Raw genomic sequence first — 16,411 nt, 5'->3', positions numbered from 1 at the left:
CTGCATCACCAAAGATCAGGTGCCCTGATTCATTTGAGCAGTGACTCTGATCAGCTTTCAGCCCTAGACAATGAAACCACTCCGCATTGATCTGAAAACGAAACTGCGGCAGTGCTGGAATCAGGCCGTGATGTTTAAATATCATTACGAACTTAGCAATACATCCAATATCATTACAAACCCAGCAGTGCAGCTTTCAGCCAACCCTGCTTGCAAATGGCTTTATTCCATCTGAGTGGGAAATAGATAGTTTCTCCCAATGCCTTGGGAAAGGTTTTATCTTTAATTGATGCTTGGCCATCAGCCACAAAAAGCATTGATCATTCTGTATTTTATGCTGCCTTCTTTTCAGTCTCATGGAAGGCCGTTCCCACAGAAAGATTCCCATGGGCTGAAACCCTCTCGTTTTCTTTCTGGTCACTGTTGTATTTGCCCGTAAGTCATAAACCAGACTCTTTGTCCCCAGTGTGTGTTTTCTCTGCCATGATTTCCATCAGATGTTTCCTGTGAGCTTAACCGGAGACCCATCAAACACATGGCAACAGTGATCAGACAATGAGCAATGAACTACAAGTAGGGTTCCCTCACGCCTTGTAGCTGCATTGGTTTTGGTGCTGAACTCCACCTTTAAGCTGCAGAATTACGCTGAAAGACTCCCTAAACTATCCTATAAAAGTAGTACAGGCCACATCTACGGCTGGTGCAAATCCACTGGGATCCTTTGCCTTCAGTGAATCTTCACCAGTTAACAACCACCTTTATGACTGCACAAAAGCCGATTGAAAGTGTCAGCTCACTCCACCCCAAACTACCGCTGTCCTCTTGCTGCAGGCACAGCTCAGAGCATGAACAATCCCATGCCCCTGAAAAGATGTCTTTTAAAGGCCACGCTGCTGGCCATTTCACGGCTGGTCAGTTGAGAAGCATCCAGTGCTTATTGCACAATCCAGTTGCAATCAAGTGGGGAAATTCCTGTCGAATGATATGTCCAAACTGTAAATGTTTCAGTGAAGCTGTCGTGGTGTTCCCAGCCTGCCTCACCGAAAGTGCCGAGGAGCCCGAAGGCCCCACTCCTGAGACCCTGGCCTCAGAGTCCAGGCAACTTTGGTACAAAATTCAGGAGATCCTACAGCAGACTTAAGACCCATGAAGGCCCTTATTTATATGAGCCCCCGACAGCCACTGTTTGGAGCAGTGGGCTTGGCAGGTAACCAGATACAAGGCACTGTGTTTTGCACAAAGGAGAAGCAGAGACAGGATCAGGTACAAGAGCTGCATTTCAGCTCTCAGGTCTCTTTATTGGAACTCTAGTACTGCTTGACAGGTAGACGCATGCGCACAGGACATAAGGTAATGGGGTTGGTATTGCCTTGGTCACAAAGAAATGTAACAGCATTAAAAAGAAACTGGCCGGTCTAGGCCAGTGGGTCCACCCCATCTCTGCTATTGCACTCATCCATTAGCTATTCTAGTATTGCTTCTCCTTTCCGCACACCTCAGGAGCAGTCATCCAATGGCTTTAACCCTCCCAAAACACTCCCACGAGCAGTCTCGTCCAGAAGAGGAATCTGTACAGTGGAGAAGGGAGTAGCAAACATCATGGAGTTTAAAAAAAATAGTCCACAGCTACTGTTTGGCGGATGAACACAGTCAGAGCACTGATGGAGCCTGCAGGCGAGTGTCTTTGATGAGCATCCGGCGCCCAGCGGTGATCATCTGCGATGGGATCCAGGCACCGTCTAAGTTACTACAGCAGAATGACAGCAGTCACGGCGGCCAACAGGGCAGTCAACGAGTTAAAAGGGGGAGGGGGGTTGTTACTGGAACAGTACAGCACAGGTGTCCATAATGGCATTGGCAATGTGGGGGATCATGGTACACATCAGACAGACTATTGTACAACACATGCACAACAAGTTGGGTTACAGCACGGAGAGTGACTCCCCCCTCCCACCCCTCTGCCCTGTGTACATTTACAACAGGAAAATTGTCTGAGCAAATCCCAGCTTCCATGAGAGTCACGGGGGGTTCAAGAGTCCTGCAAAAACAAGGATTTTCAGTCTTGCACAGCAAAAGAGCCTTGCCAGTGGCTTCAGGACAGGCAAACATGCCCTGCTAAAGTTTCTTTGCTCTCTCTGTCTCTCTGCCTGTCGTCACAGGACCAAAGCCTTATGAGAAGGTGACAACCTCAGCTTGGGGATAATTAGAAGAGAGGACATCTTTGCAGCTCTCTGTGTTTAAAGGATACAGGTATTAAACACACCATTGCACAGCTTTTCCTTTCCGCACTTCCGACTCATGATTATTACTGTTGAAATGAATAAAGAGAGCAAGAGAATGAGAGCCGTGGGCTGGTGGATGCAGGCACTGAGAGGCTTCCAAGGGGAAAAGCAAGGACCATTTCCTCAGCTTTCTAAAGGCAGGAGAACACTGAAACCACCCAGACAAAATATGTGGTAGTTTGAGTTTGGACGAGTCAGAGAAAGACAAGGGATAAAGGAAATGCTGACACCACCCTGACCGACTATTCCTGGGGTTGAATATGGGACTGTTGTCCCCGGGGCTCTGTAGAGCATCGCCACCCTTGTTGAGCACCATGGCAGGTCCAAGGAGTAAGCTACCAGTGAGCACTGAACTATTCTTACCTTGGCTGAGACTCTAGTATGGAAATGGTTGAATACTGTGACCGCGAGTTACAGTAAAAATACACTTGAGGAACCATTCAGGATTGCACGAGGCAGAAAACCATCACCCTTTGCAGACCCACAGCATCCTCTCCTTGGCCAAGGAAGCCTGAGGCTGGGTAGGTTACCACGCCAGCAAAGAGCCTGCAGGGACCATGCCGTGTAGCTGTGCATCCTCTGGAGCTCATTCCATGTTTGTACTGACAACTCCCTGCTTCAGCTGAGCTAGGCTCAGATCCCAGATGCCCATGCATTCACAGCAGTCTGAATGAAGCTTCTGGGGATGGTAAATACTAGCTGGCAATCCCTGGGGTCCATTACCTAGCAAGTTACATGCAGGGAAGCAACATGAGGTTTGAGGAGGGAACTGCTATTAATTGTAGTCAGGAGATGTAACAGGGGAGAAGATCCCCCAGGGAACAAAGGCTATTCAAGGCCCCTGTATATATAATCCCAGCTAACACACTGAACAAAATAACTAAGGATATTAGGTGACCATATAAGTCTTGCTCTTCCCAGCATGCGTGAGAAAACACCGCCCAATCCGCGCCAATGGTGCAGTACATTTTGGAATCACCCTAGTCACCTCATTGCTACAAATTAGTATTGTTATTATTTGGCCAGATGGCCAAAGGATGTGAGGATGTGCCTACTTTTAAGCATGGGGTCGTGGGGGGTATTAGGCCAGAACAAAGCATGCAACTGGCAGGGGCCTGAGTTGATCATGGATCCCCACCCCACCCCACCCACTGAATTAGCAGCTATGAAACTGCCTGATTTCATGGCTGCTGTTGGTATGATTGTCTGGTAAAGAATAGGGAGGGGTCTGATATGAAATCTTTGCATAGGGCCTTCAAGAGGGCAACCCTGCCCTATAAAAGTGCAAGGAGGCCAAGCGGGTGCTTGAAGTTGAGCACATACTTATGAACAGGAATTTGCAAAGGCAGCTGGGATGCCCAGGAAAAATACTGGATCCGCAGGCTATGCCCTCTGTTTCCCAGCCATCCAGAGAAGTATTTTCTTTATCATAGTGGTGGGATACAACATTGCAGACATTCACAGGCTTCTCAGGAGTTGTTTGGGTTCAATAAAGAAGACTCTGTGCAAATGCTGGGTCTGGGTCTCGGGTGGGGAGTTGGACCTGGCTTTTCATGTATGCAGCTCAAGGACATTGTATTGTTGGCTCAAAATAGGCACTTCATAGAGGAACCGCGCTCTGAAGGAGACATGAATGAGATGTATGAATGTAAAGCGGCTTTAGAACTGCTGCCACGGAGCCACCCACTGACTTGGCTTTGGTGACAACTGCTTGAATATGACATTGCAGTGCACTCAGATGAACAGGTATTCAGGACCTTTCCTGAGCTGCAGCTGTGTGCAATGTCACGAGCAGCTGCTGGGCATCCACCTTTCCCATACTAATCCGTGTCCATCTGATAACAATATTGCTTCCTCTGGGTTGCATGCTAGGAATGCGTGAGATGAAACACCCTTTGGTTAGCACTGCCAGAAGAACAGCTGCAGTGGAAAACGGGGAGTGTAACCCCTGCTAACTCAGATCCCACGCAGCAGAGCGGTCTCTGCTTGTGGAGAGGAGAAGGTAACGTTCAGCCAGTGGGATCTCCATTTCCAATAGAGGCCTTCCAGAAAGGAAGCATGTTCTGTCCAGTCTAGCCTAGGACCCAGGATACCTGGGTTCGGCTCTCTGCTTCACCATAGACTCCCTGGGTGACCTTGGCAAGTCACTTTGACCTAGATCCTCAAAATTACTTAGGCAAAGGGAATCACTTGCCTAAAGCGGAGTTAGGTGCGTAATTTTTTGGAGTATGTTGGCCTTAATCCCTCTGTTTCCCATCTGGAAAAAAAATAGGGATAATACCAGCTTGGTGTTGGGAGATGCACGGATTGAATTTTATTAGTAGACGTAATTTTATTAGTAGATACTACAGTAATAGCAGTACCATAAATAGCTAGGTAGGGTCCCATGCAACTACCTGTCAAGGGGGGTATTCTTTAGACAGCAGCACTGTGAAGCCAATCCATCCACAGACATCCTAGGCTCAGACTACTTGATGCTGCACTACATTCACATCTACAGGCTTTTTGACTCATAACACATTTGCATGCTCTGTTACTCAAAGGCATCTATGTTGTATTGAGCAGATCCCCCGCCCCATCCCCCCTCTTACAACTGAACAGCTTTGGAGAGGATGGAAACTGCAGTTGGCTTTCTTGGGCTTTTCGGTGAAGCTGGTTTCTTTTTTAAGTTTCAGGTTGACCAATATTTCTGACATAAAAAAAAGATCGTGTTCAGTCTCCAAGACTGCAGGGGTGGGAACAGCTTGCAGATTAGGAGGGGCAGGCTGCCATGCATTTAGCTAAGTTGCATGTCCCCCCTGGGCTCAGCACGTGGAAAACGAGGTGCCCAGAAGCAGGACAGGATGCTCTGGACCCGGGGTGACTGCATCATACGTGGGAAGGTTAGTGTTAAAGCAGAGCCTCATCTCTGAGCATGGAGAATGGTCCAAGGGTCTGCTGGGCTTTTCTCCACTGGCTGATGGAGGGATGGGGGGATCTCAGGGGACAGTTATGCTGAAAGGTACTAATGGCTGCTACCATGCGAGTCTTTAGTTTAAAGACTCACATTTACCCACTGACCTTGCTATAGTCAAGGGGTCTGAGACATAAGAGAGAGAGCAATTAAAATCCTTCACATAGCAGAGGATGCTACAGGCAATGGAAGGCTGCCCAAGGTGCTTTTAAGGGCAGAGCCAAGCGGTGTGAGTTCATGGGTTTCCCTGACTGCACATGCAGGCCCTTGGCTTTGTGCCTGTGTTAGGGTATGGAAAAACAATGACACTGCCATGAGGTGGGAAAGAATGAGGACTTTGGGCAGAACTGCTCACACAAAGCGGGGCTCTGTCCACCCATTCTTATCCCATAGCAAAGGGAAACTAGCTCAAGGTAGCTCGGCCCTAAAGCAAGTGGGGTTAAATTGCCCAAGTACCTGGGAGCTGAGCTACATAGTCCAGTGACTAGAGTGCTGCCCTAGGACTGGAGAGTTCAGATTTATGACTGCTCTGTGCCTCAGTTTTCCCAGCTGGAAAATGGGAATGATGATGCCAACCTCCTTTATAAAAAGCTTTGCGATCTACCAATACAAAGAGCCAAACAAGGGCAAGGTGGTGGTATTGTTATTGGAAAGCTGCCCTCTATTGTGAGCGCTTAAATCTGATATGATACAAAAAATTATTCCCTGGCTTATAGGTACTTGATGACTGTGCTCTGAAATGTCATTACACGCCCTGCTGGGAAGTAACGGGCCAGCTCAAATGTACCATGGCCAGGAGTGAGTTCTACTGGCTTCTCTAGTGAAGAGAGATAAATGTTCCTGGGGAAGATCAGCTCTCGTGCATTATATATCTCCAATTTATCTTCCCCCCCTCTTTTTGCCGTTCCTCACAACAAGATTCACTTGAGATGGCAATTGTGGGAAATTAAAGCACCTGGGAAGGAATAAGACATTCAGGACAGGAATGACTGCTATGTGACGTGTTCCCTTAGGGCAGCACTGAAATGAAAGCAGGTTTGGGGGCTGAGAAAAAGAGGAAAATCAGGAGGGTGAAATTGCTCCTGAATCAGTCCTGGATGAGCCATCTGCAGTGACCAAAGCCATGCCCTCTACATCTAAAAGCATGCAGTGCTATCGCTTGAGCTAAATCACCAGCCCCATGCACTTACAGACAGCGTCACTCATAAATCAACTTCCGTGGTCTGGCTGCTGGAAGGGGGACAAAGACAAGTTTAGCTGGCACAGTATACCCTGCTCGTCCCCCAGAAGTCACCTCCACTCGGACAGGACGCTGCATCTTCAGCTGTATCACTTGAGCTATGCCATGTGCTGGAAGCAACGGTAGGCTCTTATGCTTTATATCAGGGATGTCAAACCTGTTGGGCCCCACAGGCTGCATCCAGCCCCCGGGGTTTAAACTTGCGAACAGTGGTAGCATTAATCCGCTGTTTCAGCACAGCTCCATAATCCAGGAAGTTAACACTGCTGCCACTTGCTCCCCACCCTTTTCCCTTGCCCCGTGGAAACTAAAACCCCCAATTTCAGTGGTGAATAAGGAGGAAGAGGAGGCGAACAGTATTAACTCCTTGGGTGCTGTAGCCGTACTGAAACGGAGGGGGTCAACGTTGCTGCCACAGGAGCACCGGCAGCCGCAGCAACAAGCCCTGAGGACTCAGCCTGGCCCATGGAAGTGGACAGCTCAGTCTGTGAAAAGCCCTGTGGCCAAGTAAGCCATGTGTGTGGGCCAGAGTTGGCCTATGGGCATGTGTTTCACACCTGTGCTTTATGCAGATTAGCCATTAGAAGGGGCAGAACACACTTAGCTAGCGAGTTACACATTGCTTATGGGTGACCGCGAGCAAATAAAACATTGTGGTCACTGCTGTAGCTCCTTGCTGCAGTGCGACTATGACAACTGCCCTCTTGGCCAATATACCTGGGGCTGTGGGGGACATTCATAACTAAAGCATGGGCTTCTACATGCTGAGCGAAAAAGAGGCAAGCACCTGCAACGGGGGAGTATAACTGCTCTTCTCCTTTGCAGATGATGCGCAGAAGGGAATCCAAAGCGCTCGCTCGCCACTGGGTCACATGATCTTGCGGTAGTGAGGTCTGCAGCCTGATTCTGGGTTATGTAAAAAAAAGCAAGCTCAAACTGCCTTCTTTACACTGCACTCACTGGGCCTGTTCCCCCTGACACAGCAGGGGTGTCACGGCCAGTGGAAGATACCAGTCTACAATCTTTAGCAATTTTCTTTGGACAGCAAAATCTTCAGGGTGGCGATTGTCTTACTACAGGTGTATGCAGTGCCTGGCACAGCTGGGCCCTGAGCAATCTGCTGCTGCAACAGAAGCACCCTGTTTGCAGTGCCCTGTCTGTAATACATCATAATAACAAGCCATGATATAGGGATGAGCTGTGCAAGCTTACCACCCACGCACCCTGCCAGTGCACCTCTATCCTGACCCGCCGTATGCCCTGCTATTCCAGTCCTGGACTGCCACAGACAGCTCTGCTGATGCTCCTCCCTCCTTGACCTGTAGCATCTCCTGCATTTTTAGCTCATCGCACCCACACAGCTATGCCACTGTTCTTCAGCCCAGATTTACAATTCCCACTGCCAGGCCAGTCATCAGGCCTCCCGGAGGACTGCCCACGCAATACCCTGCTAAATCCAGTCCCAGACCTCTCACACGGTCAGCCAGGGAGAGGACTGCTTGGCTATGGGAGCTTTATGGACAAACTCCATGACAATCTAAGCATGCAGCTCTACCAACTAGAGTGACAGGTTTAAAATTTCCTCCCAAACAGAAATTCCCACCTTTCAAAATTTGTTTTTTATGCTACATATGGAGAAAACATTAACATTGTTTTCAAAAATCCCCATAAAACAGGTATTGAAAAAAATAATTTAAAAGTTTCATTTCGTATTTCAGCCTTGAATTTTATGTCATGACTTTTTTCCATTTTAGACTGCTTTAATTTACTTCCTGTTATGTTAGTAGTATCTTCACATTATGCACAACTTCTACTGACATATCACCGTATGGCTTATTAGATGGACTACTCTATTGTTTTATTATAAAATCATTAAGGACAGGTACTACTTAGTACTGATTAAATGCTATCCTCTTCTTTGTTAGAGCAAAGTGTCTCCTGGTTTGGCTGTCATGAAATAGTCTGACAAGGCTCAACTTGACAGAATTATGCACTGCTACTGCCATACTAGAAAATAATGTAATAATGATCAAAATACTAGAGAAGCAACATAAAATGAAAGAAAATTTAAAATTTTACAATACTGACTTCCCCAAATTACGTTTTTTTTCATTCAAGTTCTTTTCTGTGGGAAACTGAGTTGAAATCAGTATAATTTCATGAAAAACAATCCGATTCCACCCAAACCTTTCTGATGGGCTCTCAACCAGATGTCCCAAAGCCAAAGCCTTAATAACCCACATTGCTCTAGCTCTTTGTCACTGAATTAATTTATATTGACTGGCACTCCTGGTCACAGCAGAAACTTGAAGGCTGTGCCAGCATTGGGTTTCCCGTCTGAAAGCCTCTCAGACAAGCAGCACAATAAAGACAGCTCTATTTAACAAGGCATGGGAGCAGGGAGTGGAGATTGGGTTCACGCCCCAGTTTGGGCATTGCTGTACACTTTGCTTTCTGCACCGGCTGGGATCCTTTAAACTCTCTGTGCATCAGTTTCTCCTTTCTGCAAAATGAAATTCCCACCTGTGATAAGAAATCTGAGGGCTGCAGATGAAAAGTGATATGTATGCTGGAATAAGCCCCACCGAATTCATCACTCCACAGATGGCAAGGCCAGAAGGGACCATGATGGCTATCTTGTTCGACAACCTGAAGAACACAGACCATAGCACTCAGTCAGTGATTCCTTCAGCCTGCCCATAATTTCTGGATGAGCTTATTGTTTAGAAAAAGACCCATTCTTGATTAAAGCGCTACATGTGGATAGAAACAATAGGGCTTTCCAAGAGATCCTTTCTATAGGTTTTGTCACCAGCTTACAGACTATTACAGCAGAGACAAAGCAGCTTAGAACACAGGATCACTAGAAAAAGATCTCCATCTTTAAGTGGGTGATCTTTAAAGATCTTTAACTTTCCTGTCTGGTGGCTAGGTAACAGACTCCGAGCTAGGACCCTGAGAGTATTAATGGATGGAACTGAGTCAGCATGGGGGAAGGTGACCAGTGGCATCCCTCTGGGTTCAGTATTTGGCCCAGTGCTTTTCAACATGTTCATCAATGATTTGGATTCGGGTGTTAAAAGGCTAAGTTCACAGACAACACCAAATTATGGGGGAGTGCAGTCACGCTTGAGCACAGGCTGGGGACACAGGCTGACCTGGACAGGCTGGCAAGGTGGGTGGATCAAAACCTGATGATGTTTAACACGCAGAAATGTAAAGTGCTCCATCTGGGGAAAAATAATCCACAACATGCTTACAGGCTCAGTGGTGCTACACCTGCCAGCACCACAACTGAATGAGACCTGGGGGGGTCATGATAGACCACAGAACGAACGTGAGCCACCAGTGTAATGCCGTAGCTGGCAGAGCAAAGAAAACACTGGCATGCATCTACCGATGCATCTCAAGCAAGACTAAGGATGTCATCCTCCTGCTCTACTCAGCCTTGGTGAGACGGCAGCTGGAGCACTGCATCCAGTTCAGGGCACCGCACTTCAGGAAGGATGCGGAGAAGCTCGAGAGAGTCCAAAGGAGGGCCACGCACATGATTAGAGGTCTGGAGAGCACGTCATATGAGGAGAGGCTGAAAAACTTGGGACTGTTCAGCCTGGAGAAGAGAAGACTTAGAGGGGACTTGGTGGCAGCACATCAGGGCTTGGGGGAGCATCTGTTCACCAAAGCACCCCAGGGGAAGACAAGAAACTATGGACACAAGCTGCTTGAAGATCACTTCAGATTGGACATAAGGAGAAACTTCTTTATGATTTGAGTGCCGAGGGTCTAGAACAAACTCCCCTGAGAGGTGGTACAATCACCTGCCCTGGAGATCTTTAAAGAACAACTTAACGCCCACCTTGCTGGGGCCATCTGACCCCAGCAGTCTTTCCTGCCTAAGTGCAGGGAGGCTGGACCTGATGATCTCATGAGGTCCCTTCCAGCCTCTAACATCTATGAATCTTCATGCTGTAGTAGGGCCCCCTGTGGTCCTCACTAGAAGGAAGGGAACCAAGGGAAAGCCCCAGCAGTAAAGGGCAGAAATGCTGCTTCAAGAGAAGGCTGAACCCAGAAACCAGATGCTACAGGACAGTCACACTGGATAAGAACCAAGCTGAGACCCAGGTGGTTGGAAGAAAGGCTGGTGTAATGAAACCTCATGAGAAAGACTGTAAAATGGGGCCTAAAGAAAAGCTGGTGCTGGGACAGCCCAGCAGATACTGGGCAGAGATAATGGGCTGCAGAGGAAGTCCTGAGAAGTTTGACAACAAACCCAAGGGATGTTATTAAGGCGGCTGCATGGAAATGGATCCAGAGGCAGGATGGTCAAGAAAGGCCCCTGTGAGCAAGGCTCACCTTCCTCCTGTGCTCCACTCACTAAACCACCATAAAGCTGAGTCAGCTGGGGAAGCTGGGAGACAAACACCTGGTTTGTGCACGGACCATGAAGACTGCACCACACCTGAAAAAGGGAGCACTGGTGAACAGTCACAGATGCCCGCTGGAGCCAAGGGGATCTAATAGTGACCTTAACATTAATGCTTCGTATGTGCTTTCATGAATCAAGGCCTCACTGTCCTGGAGCCATGCTTTGTGGCCAGCTATCTTAGCTCCCTCACAAGACTGTAATTCTTGCAGTATCTGAATACTAACCGTCTTTAATATTTTTATCTTAGCAACACCCTCATGGTGCAGGGCAGTGCTATTATTCCCATTTTACAGAGAGAGAAATGAGGCACAGAGAGGCTAAGGGTCAGATGGTGAAAGTTATCTGGGCCCTTTACCCAATACCAAAATCCATGAGAGCTGGGAATCTAAATACCTTGGAGGGTCTGGACCTGAGTGACTTGCCCAAAACCACCTTGGAAATCTGTGGTGGAACATAAACTTGAACCCAGCTCCCCTTAGGCCTGCGGTTAGCAAACCAGTGGTAGTCTCTGACAAGCAGCCTGCAATTCGCATCAGGTCCCCCTGTCTCTTCCTTTCAACCAAAAATGTGATTATATGATGCCATAGTGATCTACAAGACCTTTGAGTGTGGACAGTGGTCTACTGGTCCAAAATATTTGGGACTTGCTCCCCTAAGCAATTTATTCACCTGCAAAACATCTATGTCTATTTGACTGGGTTTGCCCCAGGCCCCAGCCACTTGAGCTAAAGGAAGAGCTCTCCCTGTCAGCAGCCTCCTACCGTCCTATGCAATCTAGCCACTAAAGTGAGGTGATAACCCCCAACCCACCATGTGGTCCCACAGTAGGGACTCACTGCTTGCCACCGGATGGGAGAAAAAGGAAATGCCTTCTCTTCCTTCCAAGAAGCCTTTTTCCCTTGCTCTACCGAATATCATTACCCCAGTTTCCAGCCCTGAGAATCTAACTTTGATCTTTCAGACACGCTGCTTTGAAGGTTTTGCTGTCTAGATCCGGGACATGACAACTCATGGTCCCATTTTTCTCTTCCCTTTTATTTTCCTTTAGCGACTCTGACAACATCTAGCACTGAAGGAATTAATGTACCCAGAGCAACAATCAGCTTCCTCCTTTCTGCTGTTGCTAAATTGTGTATTTTGGGCAAACTCAGTTTTACATTCCCTTATATGCCCTGCACCAATGCTGCTAATTTAGATCAACCATGTTCCTTTGGGACACTGCTGACTTGAAGCAATCTACAAATTGTTTTGCACCTGGATTACAATGCCAAGGAACTTATAATGATAAGGAAGCTGACCTTTTTGGAAAATCTGGAGCTGATGGTGGATAGTGAACACTCAAATATCAGCCCCAGAGCTCTTACTGCAAATCCTGGTTTAGCACTGTGTCCCTGTCAGCAATGTGGGAATGGGTCAATGCAATTAGGCATAAATCAAAAGCTCCAGGGCTTTGGAAAGGTTCAGCTCTGCATCTAAACTTCACATCGGACTTATTCCAAATCGAAACACTGCATCTCTACGTCTATGGCCTCAATGACTGTGCTGGTAGTGGCAGCTGCTGGGATTGCCGTGCAGTAGCAGCTATCTTTTGTCTCCCTCCCAACTCAGCACCTGGGGGCTGGTGCCCAGATTGCCCCCTGCCTCCTTAGCTCCACAGAACAGCCTCCAAGTGAAGGGCTGTGCACTTGTCATCGGTGTTGTGAGGGTTAGACAATAAGTGCCCTGCACGAATTTCATTCTGCACCATGTGATTTCCCATCAGATTGACACATTCTGCAGAGGCTCTAGATCAGGGCCTCTCAGAGTCTGTCGTTGAGCTTATTTGAAGGCAGTTCCCATTCATCTCACTCAGACTCTGATTTCCACACCCCTCTGACCCCTGTCATTCCTCCAGTCATAAAGTAAGCCTTCAGTTCGAGAAGGGCAGGCCTACTTGTTAGACTCCAAGCCAGGGCTCGTGGCTGGCTGTGCTACTGCCAACCCAGTTCATGGGTAAAGTTTACTTTGGCCCCACTGGCTCAGGCAGGTAAAGCATGGATTAGACCTCAAAGAGGAGCTGTCTGAGAATGCCGGGGTAATTTTACAGACAGAGGGATAATTTTATTGGTTGGGCACGGGGCTGGGACTTGGCAAATGTGGCTTCTGTCCTCTCTTCTCCCATGCCTTCCCTGTAAGCCCACAGACTAGAAGCCCACTTCTAGTTCCTTACCTATAAACCAGACTGCTTCTATTTTCTGCTCTGTTTAGATTAGCCCTTTAGAGAGGGGACTCTCTCATGCTCCGTAACCTGCCTAAGCCAGCAGAAGCCTGATCTCCTTTAAGATCTTCAGGGGTTGTTGTAAAACCCAGGCCTGGGTTGCAATTAAAAACTGTAAGACAAGCCAAGTAAAGGCCCATGATAGCAAAGCCAAGAGATGGCTAAGTGGCCCAGGGACTTGGAGACAGCTGGAAACAGTGCTGGAACGTACTGGAGAAGGAGGGCTTGAGGCTCCTGTCCCAAAAGGGACTCTTCCCAGGGGCTGGGAAGAACATTTCCTGAGACAGCAGAGGGATTTCAGTCACTCCTAGCTGAGAAGTAGTGAACAGACAAAGGAAAGCAAGTGCATGCGGAAATCTGGACCAGAGCAGGTTCCTAAAGTGCAGCCCATGAGCTGAGCCCTTTTGATGAAGCCTGCCACCCAGGACAACCCTTTGGAAATGGCTCTCCCGGGCCAAAACATCGGTGGTCTCAGATTCTTGGCAGCTCCTCCAAACCTAAAACCAGAACTATGCATTTGTGTGGCCACTCTTAGCTTCAAGGGACAGCAGCGCATTGGCTGTATGGCCAAGGAAGAACTTCTTAGATGCAAGCAATATTTCACCTATTCATGAGCAATCTCCTAAGGCTCCCATCACCGAGGCAGTCCCTAAACACAGGATCTTGTAACAACAGTGGTTCAATTTAGTAAGGAAGTATGATTATTCTGAACATCAGCTTCCTTGAGGATCGGAGTCAGATGGAAAAAATCCCTCGGCCATGTCCGTATCAGTGATTCGCAGCCAGGGTGCCATGGCACACTGGGGTGCCTTGAAATCCTTTCAAAGGTGCAGTAGAGTGCCACACGATGCGAGCACGGTTAGGTGTGCAAACATGATCACAAGATAAACCCAGAGATTTCAAAGAAAAATCCACAGTGTTAAAAACATTCTGCCCTGCTGTGGTCTGTCTGAGTTTTGCAGCAGAAAAATTGCTCTAATATAGGTCTGTAGTAAAAAAAAAACCAAGTGAAAGCTAAGAGCTGGTATGGTCCAAGAAGTGCCTTAAGTCTAACAAGGTTGAAGACAACTGCTCTACATATTTTAAGCTACCTACAGTATTTGGACATCCTCAGCTGAACCCAGTGAATAGGCTGTGAGAGTCCCAGCCCCTGGGATGGCTCTGAAAGCCTCAGTTCAGAGGGACTTTGCTCCGGAGTCACTCTTGCTTTCACAGGTTGTTATTACTCTTAAACTAGTTGAGTTTCATTTTATGGCTAGAAACTGGGCCCGGGTCTAACTTGGCAGCCTTCATTTTCTGTCTCTGACAAGGCATAAAGGGGTCCTAGGTCTAGCCTAGCGTGTTCACTGAAGATCCGTGGTAGCTGTGTGTCCACAGTAAACCGATCAGAAGTTGTACCTCTATTTAGTATTCTGGAAGTTCCTGTCTCTTCCTGCCTTAAGCTGCAGTTAACATTAAATTGTGCCTGTTAAACAGCTGCTGAGCTCTGCCGACGAGGAGGCTGCAGATCAGCAGGAGACGAAAACAACCCTGTATAAATGGCTTGCAAAAGAGCAATCCATCCAAAAAGAGCCCACACGGACACTGCAAGCAGCTGACTGCCCCATAAGGGCATCAGGAGGTAGCATGATAAATCAGTATATTAGGGCTGGGTAGAGAACTTCTTCTTTGTTAGGACTGCATCCCCTGTGCTGGCTCACTGTCCAGTGCCTTAAAGGCACTGGCACTGAGGGTGGGTTTTATTATTTTATTTTGGGTTATCGGGGGGGGGGGGCTTTTTCCAAGGCTTTTTACTGGCAGTGCTGGGGAAACCTAGCAAACGCTGTTTCTGGGCAGAACAATTATTTTCTTGCTCAGCTGATCTCTAGGTCTTTCTATTTTCCTGGCATTTCTCAGAAATAGAGCAGAACTGCTACTAACAATGCTCTGCCTGGCTCTTTTCTAAGGATCTCCAAGTGCTTTATCGGCATTAAAGGGCCACAACATCCATGCGAGATACAGAAGTATCATGCTCCCTAGTTTACTGAGAGGAAAATGGACGCATCGAACAGTGAAGCAGCTTGTCCACTGAAGGTGGCGATAACAATGGCGTTTAATAGCACTGGGAACAAAGAGGCATTTTTGCTTCCAGTGCCCCCTGAGCTGACACACCAGTAACCTGGAGATCTGGGGAGGATTTGGAGCACCTACTGTTGAAGACCACAAAGGTGCTTTGGGCACTTTCTTTTGGATCAGTCATAGGGACGACTGTATATGGGGTGGTGATGGAAGATGGCTTTACTGAAGGCATCAACTCATTCATTATCTTGACATGAACAACCTTGCCAAGATAGTCCCTGCCCCAAAGAGTTTGCAATTTAAAGAAAGACAGAGGTGAAAATGACTTGCATTAGGACAGGAGCAGACCAGTGGCTAAGCTGAATCTAGAGCAGTGGTCTCCAAACTTTTTTGATCACACACCCCTATCACTAAAAAAATTTTGAGCACACACCCCCAATATATGTATATTTATATTCGTGCACCCCTATCAGTAAAAAATTTTTGAGCACGCACCCCCAATGTATGTATTTTTATGTAAGTTCTAATATTTTCTTCCCACACCCCAATGGATCATCTTATGCACCCCACTTTGGAGACCACTGATCTAGACCCCAACTACATTGCACACCCTCTCCTCACTAGTTCCTGCACTCAACCTTGCTACCACTTACCTTGTACTGTAGCCTATGCCCCTTGGCTGCCTCTCACACGGTGAGGCTGAACCCCTAGCAGTGTGCAAGGGATGTGCTCCGTGTTCAGCCTCTTGAAGGCTCAGATCAAGTGTCTGTGCATGGTGTTTTAGCATGGACTGAAGACGTGTACGGAGACTCTGCCTCATAGTACATGCATGGATAAGGTGTACGTTGTGTATAGTAACAGTTTGTGTGCTAATACATGTAACGTATGCCTGATAATACATATGATGTGTATATGCAGCTGTATATCCAGTAGATGTCTGTGGGTTTGTATTTAGTGAAGATCAGTACCCTGAATACATAATCTCTAGTAGTGCTGAACATTTCTAGCGCAGGCCCAGATGGGGGTGAACCTAACTTACTGTATGCATCAGAGTTTCAGCAGCATTCACTTGGTATTGATCTCTACCCGTGAAACTGGAATAATTACTTCGGATACATAACCCTCCTCTGCTAGAGTTTCCTCTTCAAAGTTTGTAGGAATATTCTTACCCCAACTGACGCGGACACCCCCCCCC

At 47.6% G+C, this 16,411-nt stretch overlaps 1 protein-coding gene across 5 annotated transcripts in view; it reads right to left on the bottom strand.

Annotated features, from left to right (window-relative positions):
* Positions 1-1,259: 1,259 nt before the first annotated feature.
* KCNC4 (potassium voltage-gated channel subfamily C member 4) overlaps positions 1,260-16,411 on the bottom strand; it is a 58,336-nt gene continuing 43,184 nt past the window's right edge. For 2 of the 5 annotated variants that reach the window (XM_019513879.1, XM_019513880.1), the window contains one exon: positions 1,260-2,231. In XM_019513879.1, coding sequence (XP_019369424.1) covers positions 2,170-2,231 — 62 coding nt within the window. In that variant the 3' untranslated portion in view covers positions 1,260-2,169. Of the gene's footprint in view, positions 4,540-16,411 lie in introns of all 5 variants that reach the window. The other 3 variants (XM_019513881.1, XM_019513882.1, XM_019513883.1) reach the window with 3 other exon arrangements.

This window comes from Gavialis gangeticus, unplaced genomic scaffold (assembly GCF_001723915.1).
Source record: "Gavialis gangeticus isolate Ggan-Ray unplaced genomic scaffold, GavGan_comp1, whole genome shotgun sequence".
In the NCBI taxonomy this organism is placed as follows: Eukaryota; Metazoa; Chordata; order Crocodylia; family Gavialidae; genus Gavialis; species Gavialis gangeticus.
This window is presented reverse-complemented; position numbering and strand designations above follow the sequence as displayed.